The 19949-nt window shown below is 35.0% G+C and overlaps 1 protein-coding gene across 1 annotated transcript in view; it reads left to right on the top strand.

The window, feature by feature from the left end:
- The window catches only part of CFAP47 (cilia and flagella associated protein 47), a 434654-nt gene that overhangs the window by 206618 nt on the left and 208087 nt on the right, over positions 1 to 19949 (top strand). The window contains exons 36-39 of the mRNA XM_025371837.1: positions 1665 to 1799; positions 5544 to 5659; positions 9684 to 9834; positions 10932 to 11020. Coding sequence (XP_025227622.1) covers positions 1665 to 1799; positions 5544 to 5659; positions 9684 to 9834; positions 10932 to 11020 — 491 coding nt within the window. The remainder of the gene's footprint in view (positions 1 to 1664; positions 1800 to 5543; positions 5660 to 9683; positions 9835 to 10931; positions 11021 to 19949) is intronic.

Consider the following 19949-nt stretch of genomic DNA (forward strand, 5'->3'; position numbering starts at 1 on the left):
TGACACTGACAGAGTTGTTTGTCTATTAATGGTGTTTTTTATATCTTCGAATCCCTCACACCAACCCCTTTTGTGCTGTGAATAACTTTTCCCCACTGATTCTATCTTCTTCTGTTCCTGACTCTACTTTTTGGCTTCAGCTTACGTTCTGGCTATATTTATTGTCCTGATATCATAGAGCTGTAATTTTGGATTTTATCTCAAATATACTCCAGTAATCATTACTAATGTATTTTGTTTATCAGAGTAATTACATCCTCTGCCTCATTATTTATCTGTTCTGGGAAAAGTACTTCTTCAACTGCCTCCTACCTGATCTGCCTGAATTGTTGCTCTTATGTTATTTCTTGTTCAGAAATCAAGTCCCTCACCTTGCCATCTAAGACCTTCACAATGTAGTCTGGCACTCCTTAGTCTTTTTTCTCACTAATTGTGCCATCTTTTCTTATGCATGACCCAAATGGAACTTCTTTACTGAACAAACACTGTGCTTCTCTATCTCCTCATCCTATAGTAATTTGCTTTTCTGAAAAACTACACCCTTTTCCTCACATCAAACACAGCATATTTGAAGTTCAAGCATTCTATAAAGCCCGTTTAATGTGCCATTGGTTCTATGGGCCTTTGCTTGAAAATCTCTTGCCATCTTTAACTTCAGGAGTAATAAGTCACATTAGTCATAATTTCTAGAGTATAGTGTTCTTCTGAGTTCCGGCTAGCTTTTACAGAGTCTGAGGGTACAAGATCAGTGATCTGCTTAGGACACATTTATTTTTTAACACTTAGGTCAAGTTCTTCTGATTCAGAGCAGTATTATTGCTGTATCTATATTTCAGTGTCATTGCCAATCACAAATATTTTAAATGTTTAAAAGTAATTCAATAATTGATTTACTATGCTTTTCTTCTTTTTATATTTTTATCTATTTATCTTGTTTGATGATTAATATTAGGTGTCAACTTGACTGGATTGAAGGATGCCAAGATGGCTGACAAAGTTTTGTTTCTAGGTGTGTCTGTGAGGGTGTTTCCAAAGGAGATAATTGCAGGAGTCAGTGGACTGAGAAAGGAAGATATGCCCTCAATGTGGGTTGGTACCATCTGACTGGCTGTGGCAGTGGCCAGAACAAAGAGGCAGAAGAAGGGGGATATTCAGTTTGCTTGGTTTTTTGTTTATTTGTTCTTTTTAATTTTTGTCATGATTTCTTTCTCCCTTTGGGAGCAGGATGCATTTTTTTCTCCTTCTGCCCTTGGACATCTGATTCCAGGTTTTTCAGCCTTTGGACTCTAGGACTTACACCAGCAGCCTCCTTTGGGCTTTCAGCCTTCGGCCTCAGAATGGGGCCTGCACTGTAGCTTCCCTGGTTTGGGGGATTTGGGACTTGGCCTGAGCCATGCTTCTGGCTTCCCTGGGAGCCCCTGTTGGCTTCCGTCGTTCTGCAGTTTGTAGCCAGCCTATTGTGGGACTTTGTGATTGTTCAGCCAATTCTTCCTAATAAATTCCCATTCTCATATATGTGTGTGTGTGTGTGTGTGTGTGTGTGTGTGTGTACACGTGCGCACGCACGCACATATATACAGATATATATCCTATTGGTTTTCTACCTATGTAGAAAACTCTAACTAATGCATCCTCTAATTTCGATTTATCTTCTTTGAAACTAGGCCACAGACATCTGTGACCCAAATCCAATCCTGATGCTCATGCTTTGTGTCTACATGTATGAAAGACTCCCTACATATCTCCCTAAGAAGGTGGTGCCCTTTGATTGTACTCTACATGACACGGCACTGAATAAGGTAAGGATAATTTTGGGGTCAAAATGCACAAGGAGTTACACAATTAAGAGAGGTTTTAGATATTTCTTTCCCAACCCAAAATTAACAGCAAGTATCTATATAACATAATTTTATTAAAAGTAAATAAACCGTATCAAATGTTGCTTCTTCTAAGCCAAAGGTCTAGATGAGCGAAAGGTGCAATTTTTACTTAAGACTAATCACCACTTGCAATGAAATGAAGACTCTTTTCTTACTCATTTTCATTTGATTTAAAATAATATTATTCTGTATACAAGTTAATATACTGCTTTGATAAGATTCATGTTTATTCCTTTTTTTCAGGCTGTTTTATGTGTGTCTCTCTTAATATATGATTGGGAAGGAGGATAATTTTATATTTTTGATGCAAAACTTATCCATATGTGGTCTTCAAAAGATATGCCACAGTGATCTTTGTTCTGTAATTGTAACTTCTTTGAGAAAATAACTGTAACCTCCATGATGGTGTGAGCATCAGTTAATAAGGATTTCATTAAAAACTGAAAAAATAAAACGCAAAACCCAGGTTCTTGTCTCAAAATGTAGAGGGCTGAATTTAGTGAAAAGAAAGCCTCCTCTTCTAGGTTTGTGTTAGTAAATACTGAGTTTCAATCTCTTTTATTTACTTTATTTCTTTCCTTTTTTGTCAGAAGAAGACATAAAACTCCATAGAATTCAGTATTTACTATGATAATTCGCTAATTGCAGTGATATTCAAGGGCTTTGGATAAATAACTAGCCTTGAGCTATAATTGTATTGAATTTTTGACTTCAAAATAACATTTCAGAAGAGTTAAAAGTTTTTTGCTTAGGCCTGCAGGAGACAAGAGTGTAAATTTGATTAAGTATAATTTATTACTGTTAACTATTATTACCAATTCTCTAATTCTGTCTACATGATTGTATTCCTTCATATCATTTAATTGTTATTGACATTTTTAAGTGGTTAATATTAATGCTGGCTAATGTTTAAAAATAAATTTAAATTATGATGTTAAAAATCAAATTAAATCATGTTTAAATAGAACATGATTTATTTTCTCATTTTATTCTTTTGCTAGAAATAATGCTTATACCTAAGTTTATAGGTAAAATTATACAAATAATACCTTTCATTTTTCACAATGTAAGAAAAGTTTTTGAAAGAAGAAATAAAAAATATGTATATGCAAGATAAAATAAATTACAACAAGCTTTGATTTTAACTTTTATTTAAGAAAATTAGTGATTTGGAAATTGCTGAGAATCTTTTACATATTTTGGTCCTGTGAATCAACATGATGAATGGCAGTGCGTAAGTCATAGAAAGTCGTTCTTACCACCAGCCCTATCAATGTTACAGAATATAGAAAAAGCTCCAGAAATGGCCACTAGAATTGAGAAAGTATTTCTTTTTTTCTTTCTTTTTTTTTTTTTTTTTCGAGAGAGAGTTTCATTCTTGTTGCCCAGGCTGGAGTGCAGTGGCACGATCTCGGCTCACTGTAAGCACTCCACCTTCCCAGGTTCAAGCGGTTCTCTTGCCTCAGCCTCCTGAGTAGCTGGGATTACAGGTGCCTGCCACCATGCCCAGCTAATTTTTTTGTATTTTTAGTAAAGACGGAGTTTCATCATGTTGGCCAGGCTGGTCTTGAACTCCTGACCTCAGGTGATCCACCCTCCTCAGCCTTCCAAAGTGTGAAAAAGTATTTCTATAGCTATGGGCAAATAATAGAACCATAGAATACTAGAACAAGTACAAAAAATCAGTGGTTAGTGAAAAAATATAGGGTGCAGTGTTTTTCTGAGACATTCAAAAGCTGTTGAATTTTGTTTTCCTTTTTGAAACGAAATTCACACAGAAGCACAATAAAGAATGTCTGTCATTGCAAAAAAGGAATTGAGACTTTAAAACTTTCCTTTATTCCTTTAAACAGCTAGCTCTTCTTCCTATCTACTCCTCATTACCCCTACGTGAAATCCTGGAGTTGAATGCTATGACTGTGTGACCACAGATGTGTCCAATACTGTTGTGTCATATGTATGATATGTATGACATAGTGAGAATGAATGGCTTCCTTATGATCTAAACGGTTCACAACAAATCTACTATAATTTTCAACATTTCCTTCCAAAACAAGAGGAATTAGCTCTCTGGGACTTAAAATCACTTGGTCTGTTAATGAATATTTGAAATACATACATTCGTATGTATGTATGTACATACAAAAAGATTACTACACTATAGTGGGGGTCTTGCCCCCATTATTGATGTCTTTAAGTATTTGAGAACATGAGGCCTCCAAATCCTTAGAGAAACTAAAGTTGAAAATGCTTTAGCAACAAAACACTTGTTCTGTTGGTTACCAAAGTTCCCATTGAACTAGGAAAGTAATTATTCTTTCACCAGATTTTCACCATATTCCTTATGACTCACTATAACCATACCTACTGCTACTTTTTCACTCTTCGAATATCTGTGACTATAGGTCCTGAACTTCATAATTTGCAGTGACCTTTTATTCACTCTAATTTGACCAATTATCCTTTTCCCCATCTTTACCATGCTCTGGGTCAGAACTTTTGGTGATACCTTGGCATCTTGTTAAAGAAAAAAAAAATATTCATGATACTTGTTAAAATGGTAAGGCAGACTTTATTCAGGACTATTATGATAGGTATAGGGACCACTGCAAAGCAGTTTTGCAGTAGAGGAGAGAGATTGAGCTCAACTCGAAATAAAACAAGGAAAAGTCGGAATTTATAGCCAAGGAGCAGGATGGAGATCAGTGGGTGGGAAATGACTAAGACGAAAGGTAAGCGGGGATATGGGAAAGGGGGGATTCTGGCTAAACCAATGTAAGATTTTTGCTAAAGGAAGGCCGGGGTGATCGTACATTACCTGAGCGATGACAGGAGATGAGGCATTTGGTTAGATACCAAGGGTGATTAGATACTGAAGGTGTGGAATTCTGGCTAAACTGATTTAGCAGGATTCTTGCTAAAATTGGGCACTTGAGGACATGCCCAAAGGTGGGGCCTAGTTAAAAAAGAGCTCAGACAAGCCTTACTGGAGTGTGGTTGAGAAGAAAATCTTTGTCAGTATTCCTAAAGATTGTTTTTTGAATCTCCATTATATTTTATATAAACACTTTGTGTACTCAGATTTTTCAAGAAGTACTCTTTTGTAATAAAACAACTCATTTTCTAATGCTCCCCACGTCTCTGGATCAGGAGGAAAAAGACAGCCAACCCTTCATTGAACTACCACATCTAGACTAGGCCACCATTATATTCAGCCTGAGACTGTTTTTAAATCTATACTCCTTATAATACTTTCTACACTGAGCAGCCAGAGTATCCTTTTTGTAAATTGGATATATAAGCTCCCTTTTAAAAATTCCCCGATGGTTTTCCTTTGCAATAAAAATAAAATCTAAGCTGAAAGTTTTGATCTTCAAATCACTGGTGATAAGATGCTTTTGCATTTGTAATTCCCTTTGTTGAAAGCTCCTTCTCTTTGCCCACTTCAGCTAAACTGTATATGTGTGTGTGTGTGTGTGTGTATGTGTGTGTGTAGTTGTTATTTTAAAATACAAATTCTGGCTTTCTCCAGTTGGTGTACATTATGAATAAGTATATTTATGACTAAAATGTATTGCTATCTTTGATAAAAATAAGAAATGATATAGTTGCATAGTTTTTAATTTTATAATCTTACTTATATCCTCTTCTACTTCTACATAGATTCTACTGAAAAATTCCAGCTCGCAAAACTTAGTGTATAATGCTAGAATTGTTGGAAGAGATGCTGCTGACTTCTCCCTCTCCCAAAAAGGGAATATTGTGACAATTTCTCCAAGGTAAGTATTTTTTTTTAAATTTTACATTATCAGACATATCAACCCCAAAGATTTAATAAGTGTTATAATTATAAAAATGTGACTTTGATTTTACTATCGATAGATATTTAATGAAATGATTGTCACCCAGAGTCAGACAAATATTCATATGTTTCTACAGTTCCTCACCAAAGTTGTTGAAACAATTCTAACAACATAAAACAGCTGTTTTATGTATTCATTTAATTTTAGTTTGTTTTTTATGTATGTGGGTCATAGAAATAAGACTGTAAGTTGGTTTTGTTTATTTGAAAAATGTGGATAAGACTATTTACCCACAGTGCTGTCAGTAATAAATGTGATTATGTAGGCAAAACACCTTGTACCATAATGGAACTTATAGGAAGCAATTAATAAGGATGACTGCCTCGAGTTGGAGTACTGGTGACTCAAAAATTAAAATATGTCAACACTACTCACAAATGCTTACAATCTATCACAATGCCAAGCAAGCAAATACATAATGAAGAAATAATTAAATCATTATTTTATTTATTATGTGCGTATAGAACTAGATGAAAACTGAAAAAAGAAACGCCTGCCCATGCTTGAGGAAACCAAGGAAAGTTTCCCAGAAGAAGCAATGCTTAATTCTGAATACATATAAAAAACAACTACTCACTTATCTAAATGCATTTTATTGTATAGGCTTGAAATACAATTATTTTAGGTAGCTGTTATTTTAGGTGGCTCTGTTTAGCTAGGCTGAATAATTTCATAGGATTTGGTTTTTACAAATATGACTCAGAAAATATTTTGTTTTCCTAGACAAAAAAAAAATGAGTAATTTTATCATTATAAGATATTATAAAATTATATATTTATGTGTGCCACATTCTTTGTTAGATACTGTCTAGATCACAGTTAATAATGTCTCTTTCTGCCAGCTATGGATTTAAATTATCAGACATATTATTTACATAGAAAATGTTAAACAGCTACACCAGCATATAAACAAACATATTTATTTCTGCATCTAACTTTATGACTAAATTTAGCTATAACCATGGAGTGATTGTCATAAAAGTGAAAGTATAAATTTAGAAAATCAGTCTTTTTTTCCTCATTATTTTCATTGAGCCATATGTGCACTGACATTGATGTGTTATATATTTATTCTCCATCTATTCCAAAGGCTAAATTGAAGTAGCTTACAATGTATATGTAATATCAAGGAGGTTTTTTAAAAAAATATCAGGGAAAGGCAATTGGAGCAAAAAGAAAATAAAAGGTAAAATAATTAAAATGAAGCCTATAGTTATGATAGAAATGCCTGTAGACTTAGGAAACTTACTTGAAATAGACTACACATTTGATTCTGAAGTTTCTAACAAATTCAGAAAAGAATGCTGGTCATTTGCATGCTTCAATATAACTACAAAATTTAAAAAATAATTACCTATACTTGAGAGAACGTTGTTCATGGAACCAGCTATTTATCTCATAAAAGAATACTCTATTTTGAAATGTATTTCATAACACTTAAGTATAGGTTCATAAAATCCTTCATTAAATGCATGTTCTTTAGATGATGGTCATTCTTGAATGCTTCTCTTTTCATCAGCTTCCATGGAGATCCAATCCATTACCAGATCCTATTGATTTTACCAATTGTGTCATAAACCTTGTATCTTTTCCCTTCTTCACCTATTCCACCCCGATTTAATGTAACATCATCTTTATACTAGTCTGCCACCATAGACTCCTAAAAATCTTGTCTGAAATCTAACCCCTGTATTAGAATGACAGCTAATTTTTAACAGAAATTTAAACCTTTAACAGAAATTTTAAAAGGTGCTTAAAATATTTCAACAGCTTCCCATCTCAACATTTGGATATAGATTGAATATGCTTAACATGGTCCAAAGTACACTTTCACTTTTGTGACAGTCACTATGATTTCACAGCTTGCTGTTGGCTGTATCTTGCATCATCACCCCTATTGCTTGCTAAGATTTAGCATTACTGGCCTTTGATTAGTTATTCAAACACATTTTAATTCCACATACCAGAGGCCTTGGATGCCTTCTTTCATCCCCTGTTCAATTTAGTTAACTCATTCTCATCCTTCACATTCCACCTAATATATCACTTTCTCTGACCTTTCAGACTATATCACACTCCCCATTATATGCTCTCACAGCACCTATATAATTTGTAATTTTCACATTTATTTTGTGATGGTAGAATGTTGGCCGTGTCCTACCATATGTACTATCCAGAGGAGCAGGAATAGTGTTTTTTTGTTTGTTTGTTTGCTTGCTTTTTTTTCTAATTACTGTATCTCAGAAACCTAAAAGAGTGCCTGGAACATTATAAGTTATCTAAAAATATCGATTGCATGAATGAATTAATGGATAAATGATCTTATATAGTGATGTACTTTAGAATAACTGGAAATACTCTAAATCGCTCACTGTTATCTCAATAAATAATTTGAGCCTGTATACCCGGAAAAAACCTCAAAGTCAAATGTTCTTTGTTCTCAGTTAAATTCATGCCCATGAGTTTTCATAAGAGTCCTTTTGCACAAAACTGAAATTGTTGAGGACACATATCTAAATTAAAATAACCCCCACTCCTGCAAGATGTAAGCTGTAATTTTCCCTACAAAACTATTTTGAGAACATTTCTATTGCTTTTGAAAGCCTCTTATTCATCTCACTCCTTGTTTCTTCCTAGTCTCACCCATTCAACAGCAACTGCACAAAAGTTCTGGCACAGTTAGGTCAATGTTTGACACCAAGGGAATCTATTCCCATATCCATTCTTAAATATGTGTATTCTAAGCGAAGATAATAGGTAGTAGTGGATACAAAAGAATAAATGTTATAGGATGTATAATGATAACTATGCTGAAAACCAGAGGAAAAGCAAAGATAAAATGTCCCGAACTTTTATCACCTACAGCTGTATCAAGGCAAGGCAAGACTGAAAGATTGATCCAATAACAAAATAGAGAGTCCATTGTTTAATTTAGAGTGTATTACTTATTTAAACAGTGAAAGCATGAGTAATCAAAGGTACCAGATTCACATGTCCCTTGTACAGGGCAATATCAAAATAAAACAGGTCAGATCTCATGGATGGGAAGACACCCTCTTGCTGAGGATCCAAATTCATGCTGTCATTAAGCGTCATGGCCTGTAACTCTACCCTAAAGGAATAAGGAAGCAAGTCTCATACTTCATCACAATCCAGGAAGCAATGATAAACTGTCTGGGGACAGTCTCTCAAGGAAATTTAGGGAGGCAAGTGAGAAATGTTCCCAGAGCAGCAATTCATGACCCTCCATGCTCTTATAATTGCAGGAGGATCATGGGGTTTCTGCCAAGACTTTTGTCAGCTGCATTTTTACAGTGCATATGGGGCCTATGTGGACTCATGCAAGGTTGCTGGGTACGATGGTGCAGTCATGTTCCTACAGACTGGTGAATGGAATCTCCTCCAAATCACCATTATACTATGTCTTAGACTGCCAGATTGAAGATTAAGGAAGGTGAAAATATTTTCCTTATTCCTTTCTGTAATTAATTAAACGCTATTATTATCTGCCATTATTTGGTTATGAGTTTTGAATGTTATTTTCAATAATGACTTTATGCATTTTTTGAATTTTTACTTTCTTAACATTTCCCCATGTTACCAGAGACCAGTGACACGACAAAGTATTTGCCTAAACAGTAGCACAGAATGTCCTATGAATTTCCCTCAAGACAATTCATACATGGTTTCCTGTGGCTTGCTGTTAGAAAATCCTTTGTTTGAGAGATTATATATTTGAAAGTTAACTTCAGGTTTTACAAAATATATTAAGATAGCTTAACCGATGACAATAACTAGATTGTAGGCTTCTTGAGAACTGCAGCTGAAGTGAGTACCTTGCAGGGGGATGTAGGCACTAGACACATGGTCTACATTAAACAAATGCTTGTAAGTTGTCTTTTTTGTTAAAACATTTTCTCTTTTGTCTTTCACTAAATAGAAACGAAATTAATGTCACTCTGAAATTCACCAGTCGCTTTCTTCGTCCTGCTGAAGCTTCACTACTATTAATTTCAAAACCCAAGAATGGAGTAAGAGGAATTACAATGACTTTTGCTCTTAAAGGCAAAGTTCTCGATTTTAAAACCATTGTAAGTAAATTTTACCTACTATGCCTTTGCTTCTCTTATCAGACCATGGAGTATCAAAAGCATGGTTATTGTTCTACATTTTATCTTTAGGCAGCTGTTTCTTGAGTCATCCCTGTGCCATGGATACTTGTGATTTATGTTAAAGCAGTTATGGGCCTGTGTCTGTGTGTTTGCTGGACTAAGGGTGGATAGTTTATGCAGTAAAAAACGACTTTCCTGTACTCTGGCAGGACCTTTCATCAGTTTATCTTGTGTGTCCTGTGGATCAAATCTATTATAAAGATAAGGCTAATGCTGGCATTTATTGAGAGATGACGATGTTCCAGATAGAGTTCTAAGTGTTTCTATTTCAAAGGGTGGGGAAGAGAGATTTTTAAATCTTTATAAAATGGTTGTGACATTATTATGATTGACTTTTTGTAGCCATTATCTCTTCTAAATGTTAATTTCTACCATGGATGTATAGTACAGAATAAGTAAATTCATTAGATTTCCAAATGGATTATAAAGAATTTAGGTGTGCAGGGCAAGAGTGGTAAGTAGAGAAAATGAATGTAGAATGGTTGAGTGATGGCCCATTGTTGAGGAGGGCACTGAGATGCTCATATGGACAGACTGCCTTTTGAGACAACGATGCTCAGAACAGGAAGTGGGCATTTGGCACTTCCTATGTGTGATCTTATTTCCTCCTGAATAATGAACATGTACTTTTCCCAACCCTCTCACACAAATTATCTGAAACAAGACATTGTTTTGTCACGTGTGGCTAAGAGATATGGCTGGGCTTAGCCTGTCATTGGTGGTTATGGGGTAGACATGAAACTGTTTACTTCCCCATCTGCCCCCATATGGTCTTAAGTCGCTGGGAAGCAGATTAGATAATAAAAACAAAATAAAATAAAATGATAAAATAATCTTTCTGAAACTATAGAATACCTAGAAAGTTTTTCTCCATGGAATTTCTTTTGATAGTGGAAAGTATTGTCAGTGTAATATTAAATGGATGGTTTATAGATTTTTAAGATTATATTTTATAATTCAGAAAGTTCATTTTTTGTTATTATCACGTGGTAAGATTTTATTTTTTTTTACTTCAGGACATTATAAAATGCGAAAGCCCATGTTATCAATTTCAGGAATTCACTGTGAATGTGAAAAACCCCTTCCATACTGCTGGGGACTTCAAGTAAGTTATTGCTTTGGTGTAAATTCATTACAATTTAGCTATCGCCACTCTGAAGAGACATATGTAATTTTCTTTCTTTCTTTTTCTTTTTCTTTTTTTTATTTTTTGAGATGGAGCCTCGATCTGTGGTTAGGCTGCAGTGCAGTGGCACCATCTTGGCTCACTGCAACCTCCACCTTCCAGGTCAAGCGATTCTCCTGCCTCAGCCTCCCGAGTAGCTGGGACTACAGGTGCCCGCCACCACACCCAGCTAATTTTTGTATTTTTATAGATTGGATTTCACCATGTTGGCCAGGATGGTCTCTATCTCTTGACCTCATGATCCACCCACCTCAGCCTCCCAAAGTGCTGGGATTACAGGTGTGAACCACTGCGCCTGGCCGTAATTTTCTTAATCTCTTCAACATGAACCATTTCGAGCAGAAATTTTATGTGTTCATATTCCTATAAACTTCTAAGCACCATCAGAAAAACTTAAACAACTAATGAAAGTGAATCAGTTTTACTGAAATGATCATACTAAATTTATGTTTTGTCTGCAAGTTGTTGAAATTCAGTGTTCTTTTAATTTTTAAAAATATATATAGTTAATAGACTTTTTACTTCTAATTTTATTCTGTACATGTCCAAAATTGAAAAATAGATTTAAGCAGAAAAAAACATTTTTACTTAGAGCATCATAACTAATTTATACTGCACAATCAATGTGCATGTGTTCACCTTAAGATTTAACAATAATAACAAAAATACATATTTGTGATGAAAAGACAATAAAATTTTCAAGCATTATTTAAAGACACAATAGAAAAGTAACTTCCTGGAAATGTACACCACATTGAGGAAGAAGATGGAAGGTGATACCTTCTGTGCTTACTAGTAATTTTGGTCATTTTGTTAAAAAAAATATTGTTTTGAAACAGTGATTTGTAAATACCTAGTTCCCCGGTGTATGTGAGAGAGAATGTGATTGAGTGCAATTTTATTAAAGTGATACGTTGGAGTATAAGGAACACAAAATTTTAGAATATGAGGTGTGTTAACACAGTACTAGAGTATGCCCGTAAATAGGCCAAATGACTGACTGCAGTTCCTCAGAGAAAAACAGGATCAAACAAATTTAGTCTTACATTCTAGTGTTAAAGCAGAAAGAAAATCTGGATATTCCAGAAATTGGGAGAATATTACAGATACGTATTTCTCAAATAAGAGTAATATTTCAGCATGTCTTTATGTTATATCTCAGATTTAATTAAAATGGTTAATGCTTGTGAGGGGTTTGTGGTTTGATAGGAAGCAAAATTGTTAATCAAGTGATTTTAACTATATCCTTCCTTATATGAATATGTCCCGCAAACTTAGGCAATGGACAAATAAACTCAAAAATATAAAACCAATCTCAAAATGTGTAAAATCAATATTGTGCAAGAGGCATATATTACGTTTGAAATTTTAACATAATAAAATAGATTGAATAAGAAGGAATTTGACCAATTAATTAATATAGAAACTATTTTTAAGTTATAACCAATATAACAAGTGACCCAGTTTTTAACATTACAAATGATTGACTTGGTTATTATTAACAGTCTCCTATTAAACATACTTTAAAATAAAATTTAAAAAATCGCCATATATTCCACAATATTGTATGTATAAGTGGCAAGAATTGATCATGTCTTATCAAAATTTCACATTACTTTGAACAAATAAGCCAATCCAGTCTATATTTGACAAAGACAGGATTAGCTGACCAGGTTGTTGATTCCCATGCCTCACTCCCAGACTGGTGATTCCCAAAGTCGTCTTTTGCAAAACACCACTATTTCATGCTCTATAATGCTATTTTTTTGATTTTATATTTAATAAGATTTAGTTTGCTAGTACAGTATTTTGTTGAGGATTTTGCCTGTGTGATTATAATATTTAATAGTGTAATTGCCTTTTTCAGTGATTTGTCTGTTTTTGTATGATTCATATTAACCTTATAGAATTATTTCTGAAATGTAACCTTCTATTCTGTTGTTTGGAAAAGTTTGTGAATGACTGGTATTAATTATTTGAACGTTTGATATAATTCACAGGTGAAGCAGCCTGGTTCTGAGCTTTGCTTTGTGGAAGTTTATATCATTACTAATTCCATCTCTTTGCTATGAGCCCGTTCAGATTTTCTATTTCTTCTCAAATCAGTTTTGCTATTTTATTCCAGAAATTTTTGCATTTCTTCTACGTCATCTAATTTGCTGGCACAGAGGCTTTCAGAGTATTCCCTTATAATCCTTTTTTAATTTCTGAAATGTTAATAGTGATGTTCCTCCTTCTATTACTTATTTTAGTCATTTAATTCTTCTCGCTTATATTCTTGATCAGTCCAGGTAATAATTGTCATTTCATTGATCTTTCCAAAAACTTCCTTCTGCTTTCCTTGGTGTTCTCTATTGTTTTTCTGTCCTATATTTCATTTCTGCACTAACTTTTTTTGGATATTACTTATTTCCTTCTATTTGCTTTGTGTTTAGATGCCTCTTTTTTCTCGCTTCTTAAGGTGAAAATTTAGATTATTATTATGAGATTTTTTTCATAGAGGCATTTTTATCTACATATTTATCTCTACGGACTGCTTGAGCTTCATCTCATATGTTTTGGAATATGTTATTTTATTTTCATTAATCTTAAGTTATTATTATTATTATTATTTTTGAGACAGAGTTTTGCTCTTGCCCCCAGGCTGAAGTGCAATGGTGCGATCTCAGCTCACTGCAACCTCCGCCTCCCAGGTTCAAATGATTCTCCTGCCTCAGCCTCCCGAGTTGCTGGGATTGTAGACACCCACCACCACACCCAGCAAATTTTTGTATTTGTAGTAGAGACGGGGTTTCACCATATTGGCCAGGCTGGTCTCGAACTCTTGACCTCAGGTGATCCACCCACCTTGGCCTCCCAAAGTGCTCGCATTACAGGTATCAGCCACCATGCCCAGCAATCTTAAATTATTTTTAATTTCTTTTTGATTTCTTGCTAACCCACCAGTTATTTGGGAGTATGTTGTTTAATTTCCCCATGTTTGTTAATTTTCAACTTTTCTGTCACAAATTTTATCCCATTTAAGTTAGAAAGCATACTTTGTATTATTTAAATCATTTTAAATTTATCAAGGTTTGTTTTATGGCATAAGGTCCATACTGCGGAATGCTCATAAGAAGAATCTATATTTTGCTGTTGCTGAGTAAATTGTTCTATAGGTGTCTCTTAATTTTAGTTGGTTTATAGTATTGTATAAGACTTATATTTTCTTGTAGATTTTCTGCCTAAATTTTTCTATTCATAATGAAAAGGGCAGTATTTAACTATCTAACTATTAATGTTGATCTCTTCATTTCTCCCTTCACTTATGTCAGTTTTACTTTCTGTCTTTTGGTGCTCTAAAATTCAGTGAATGTATATTTATAGTAATTTTATCTTCCTGATTGTTCATATAAAATGTCTCTATCTGTAGTTACAATTTTTGTTTTAAATTCTATCATGTCTTCTATTAGTATAGCTACTTCAACATTCTTGTGGTTGTATGTATGATATATAATTTTTTGTCCTTTTACTTTCAATCTATTTTTATCTTTCAGTCTAACATATGTCTCCTTTATATAGCATATTGTCAGATTTGGGGGTTTTGTTTTGTTCTTGTTGTTGTTGTTGTTGAGATGGAGTCTCACTCTGTCACCCAGGTTGGAGTGCAGTGGCATGATCTCAGCTCACCGCAAGCTCTGCCTCCCGGGTTCACACCATTCTCCTGCCTCAGCATCCTGAGTAGCTGGGACTACAGGCGCCTGCCACCACGCCTGGCTAATTTTTTGTGTTTTTAGTAGAGACGGGGTTTCACCGAGTTAGCCAGGATGGTCTCAATCTCCTGACCTCGTGATCCACCCGCCTTGGCCTCCCAAAGTGCTGGGATTACAGGTGTGAGCCACCGTGCCTGGACTTGTTTTGTTTTAACAGCTTAATTAAGATAACATTGATATGAAAGAACTGCAGGTATTTACTGTGTACATTTTGATGAGTTTAAACATGTGCAAACACCCATGATACCATTACCATAATCAAAGGAACAGAAATTTCCTCCCAGAGTTCTCTTGTGTCCCTTTGTTTTCTGCTTGGTTTGTTTGTTTGCTTTTTGGTAAAAGCACTGAGCATGATATCTCCCCTTCTTATATTTTGAAGTGTATGATATTGTTAACTATTGGCACGATATTTTATAGTCGATGTCTGGAACTTATTCATCTAATATTACAGTTGAAACTTTATACCCATTGAACAACAACTCTCCATTTCCCTAAATCCACAGCTACTGTCAGTCATGATGGCCTTCGTAGCTTCTATGAGTTTGACTAATATAAACACTTTGTATCAATGGAATTATGCATATTTGTAATTCTGTGACTGACTTATTTCACTTAGCATAATGTCCTCCAGGTTCATCCACATTGTTACAGATGCAAGACTTCCTCTTTTTTTCAGTCAGAATAATATTCTATTATATGTATATGTATATATTAAATTAATCACTGCTTTTGATTGCATTATTTAATCAATTCGCAAATTTGTTATTATTGACACAGTTGGTTTTACTTTTGCCAATTTCCATTTAGTTTGCTATATTGTATGTCTTTTTGTTTGTTTCTCTATTAGTCCATGACTTCTTTTTTTAATGATAGTGTATATTTTTCAATGCAGGATTTTAATTTCTAATGGCTTTTTCAATATATTTTTGATTTTGTTTCCTTAATGATTGCACTAGAGTTTACCATAGACATTTTTACTTATCATAATCAGCTTCAGATATATACTAGCTTAATTCCAGTTAGATTCACAAAGTGTTACTCTTATATAGCTCTATTCCCTTTCCCTTCTTTTCCTGGTGTTAGTGTCATACATATTACATCAGTATTACACACCCAACAATATATTGCTATAATTATTATTTTATATAATTTGTATGACTTTGAGAAAGCTGGGAGAAAGTATATTGGTTTGCTAGGGTTTCCATAACAAATCACCACAGATCAGATGGAATAAACTACAGAAATTTATGTTCTCAAAGTTCTGACAGTTAGAAGTCCAAGATTAAAATGCCGTCATTTTTACTTTCTTCTGAAACTTTTCTTCTTGGCTTACAAATAGTTGTCTTCTCATGTGGTCTTTTTTCTGTGAATGTATATCCCTGATGTATCTTTGTGTTTTCAAATTTCCTTCTTCTTACAAGGACATAATTCAGACTGGATTAGGACGCACCGTGAGGGTCTTAACTTAATTATTTATTTAAAGGCTCTTTCTCCAAATACAGTCACATTTAGAGATACCAGGGTTAGGTCTTCAAAATATGAAGTTTGAGGGGACAAAATTCAGCCCATAACAAAGAGAAAGTATATATTTATAATTTTTATATTTTAACCTTCCTATTTAGTATTTCCATTTCTTTTCATTTGTTTGCATGGATTGGTGCTACCATATAGAATAATTTCTGTGACCCGATCCAGCTTTCATCTCACCCACTTCATTTTTTGAACACTTTTTCTCCTATTTTTCCTCTCTCCTTTTTTTTGCAGGTAATTTCATTGCCCACATGTTGTACTTAATGGTGTGCCTACCATACATATGTCAGATTCTATTTACTTTTTATTTTCATTGTTTTCTCTGTTCTTCAGAAAAGAATCTTCAAGTTTGTTAGTTCTTTCTTCCCCCAGTTCAAATCTACTATTAAGCCCTTGAGTGAATATTTCTCTCTCTTGTTGTAGCTTCCATCTCCAAAATTTTCATTTGTTTCTTTTTTTTATAATTTCAGTTTCTTTGTTGATATTCTCTATTCGATGCCACATTGTCATCATGCTTTCCTTTACTTCTTTAATTATACTTTCCTTTAGTTCTTTGAAGATATTTATCATGGTTATTTTAAATTTGATTTCTGTTCAATCTGATACCTGGGTTACTCTAACAGGCAGTTTCTACTCTCTGTTACTTTTCTTCTTTTTTTTTTCATGTGTTTCATAATGTTTATGAAATAGGGTAGACATTGTAGACAGTATATTATGCCAGTTCTAGATACGGGTTCTGTCTGCCCCAGGTTTGCTAATGTTATTTGCACTTCTAATTTTTTTACTGACTGGCTGGGTTATTTTGGTAATGTCTGTCTCCCCCTGCTCAAACCTACACACACATAGTGTTAAGGCTCTGATGTTGCTTGTCAAAGGCCACAGTCTTTGGTATGCCCACAATTACCCTGGGATTACAGTGGTTTTCGCAGGGCTCCCTGTGTGTTTTCCTGACCACACCCTTCTGTTAAATTCCCTGCATGGGGTGGGGATGTATCGGGGGAACCTGCCCCCAGTGTTTCAACATGGGTCCTTTTCTATTTTCCCTAAGTGTCAGCTAGTCTGAGAAATAAAGGGAAAGAGTACAAAAGAGAGAAATTTTAAAGCTGAGTGTCCAGGGGAGACATCACATGTCGACAGGTTCCATGATGCCCTCCAAGCCGCAAATCCAGCAAGTTTTTATTAGTGATTTTCAAAAGGGGAGGGAGTGTACGAATAGGGTATGGGTCACAGAGGTCACATGCCTCACAAGGTAATAAAATATCACAAGACAAATGGAGGCAGGGTGAGATCATAGGACCTGGGTGAAACTAAAAATGCTAATGAAGTTTAGGACATGCATTTTCATTGATAACATCTTATCAGGAGAAAGGGTTTGAGAGTAGACAACTGGTCTGACCAAAATGTATTAGGTGGGAATTTCCTCATCCTAATAAGCGTGGGAGCGCTACAGGAGACCGGGGCTTATTTCCCTTATCTACAACCATAAAACAGACATTCCCAGAGCGGCCATTTCAGAGACCTACCCCTAGGAACGCATTCTCTTTCTCAGGGCTGTTCCTTGCTGAGAAAAAGAATTCAGCGATATTTCTCCTATTTGCTTTTGAAAGAAGAGAAATATGGCTCTGTTCTGCTCAGTTCTCAGGCAGCTAGACCTAATGGTTATCTCCCTTGTTTCCTGAATATCGCTGTTATCCTGTGCTTTTATCCATCTTGTCAATCTTTCCTGTTTGATTGAAGTGTTTAGTCTGTTACATTTAACTCAATCTGTAATCTAGTAGAATTTATGTCTGTTACTTTTATATTTCCTTTATATATCACTAATGTCTTCGTTCATCTGTTTATCTGTTACTGCCTGAGTTTTTTAAGTTATTTTGCATACCATTTTATTTCCTTTTAGTTTCTTTTAGTTCATGATTTTCTAATTGTTTTCTTAATAGTTACCCTGAGGATTACAATCAGCATCTAATATAAAACAATCTAACTCAGATTAATACCAACTGAATTTCAATATAATTCAGAAGCTTTGTATCTGCAATGTATCTCTTTTTCCTAGCCTTTCCCTAGTGTTACTATACCATTTTCATCTTAATGCATTATAAGCCCATAAAGCAATTTTATATTTATTGTCCTACTCTAGTTTATTTTAAATGAGAAAGGCAAATATAAAGAGTTGCAAAGAAAATGAAAATTTATAGCTTGTTTTTAAATATATATTTACCATTGTAGTCACTTTTCTTCATGCCTTTTATTACCTCATGTGGTTTTGATTAATTTCTTGTGTCCTTTTATCTCAGCTGAAATATTTCTTGTGCCACAGTTCTGCTAGTAATGAATTGTTTTAGGTTTTGTTTACTTTGGAATATCTTTCTTCTTCATTTTTGAAGGACAGTATTTTTTTTTCTTCTTTTGTTTTTTTTTTTATTATTTTTTTGAAGGAGAGTTTTTTCTGTATATATTGTACTTCATCAACTCTATTTCTTGCAGTGTACTGAATACATAATCCTATTGTCTTCTATCTTCCAGCATTTCAGACGGAAAGTCAGCTGTTAATCATATTAAGGAGCCACTGTAGGCACTGAGTCAATTTTGTATTGCTACTTACAAGATTGTCTATATCTTAGCCTTTCAACTGTTTAATTATTATTATCTATATGTGGATTGCCTTGAGTTTATCCTACAAAGTGTTCTTTGTGCTTCTTGGATGTGTAAATTAATGCTTTTCATCAAATTTTAGAAGTATTTATTCTTTAGTTTTAAAATGTTTTTTTCCTCTCTCTCTCTCTCTCTCTCTCTCTCTCTCTCTCTCTCGTCTTTTGGAAATTCCCATTAGACTTATGTTGGTGTCCCAAAGGCACCTGGATCTCTGTTAATTTTTCTTTATTATTTTTTCTTCCTGAACTCTGAATATAAAATAAAAGTTGAACATTTTAAAAATAATAAAATAGGGGGCGGAGCAAGATGGCTGAATCGGAACAGCTCCAGTCTCCAACTCCCAGCGCGAGCGACACAGAAGACTGGTGATTTCTGCATTTTCAACTGAGGTACTGGGTTCATCTCACTGGGGAGTGCCGGACGATTGGTGCTGGTCAGCTGCTGCAGCCCAACCAGCGAGAGCTGAAGCAGGGCGAGGCATCGCCTCACCTGGGAAGCGCAAGGGGGAAGGGAATCCCTTTTCCTACCCAGGGGAACTGAGACACACAACACCTGGAAAATCGGGTAACTCCCACCCCAATACTGCGCTTTAAGCAAACAGGCACACCAGGAGATCATATCCCACACCTGGCCAGGAGGGTCCCACGCCCACGGAGCCTCCCTCATTGCTAGAACAGCAGTCTGTGATCTACCGGCAAGGCAGCAGTGAGGCTGGGGGAGGGGCGCCCACCATTGCTGAGGCTTAAGTAGGTAAACAAAGCTGCCGGGAAGCTCGAACTGGGTGGAGCTCACAGCAGCTCAAGGAAACCTGCCTGTCTCTGTAGACTCCACCTCTGGGGACAGGGCACAGTAAACAATAACAAAAGCAGCAGAAACCTCTGCAGACGCAAACGACTCTGTCTGACAGCTTTGAA

Source organism: Theropithecus gelada, chromosome X (genome assembly GCF_003255815.1).
Source record: "Theropithecus gelada isolate Dixy chromosome X, Tgel_1.0, whole genome shotgun sequence".
Lineage (NCBI taxonomy): Eukaryota > Metazoa > Chordata > Mammalia > Primates > Cercopithecidae > Theropithecus > Theropithecus gelada.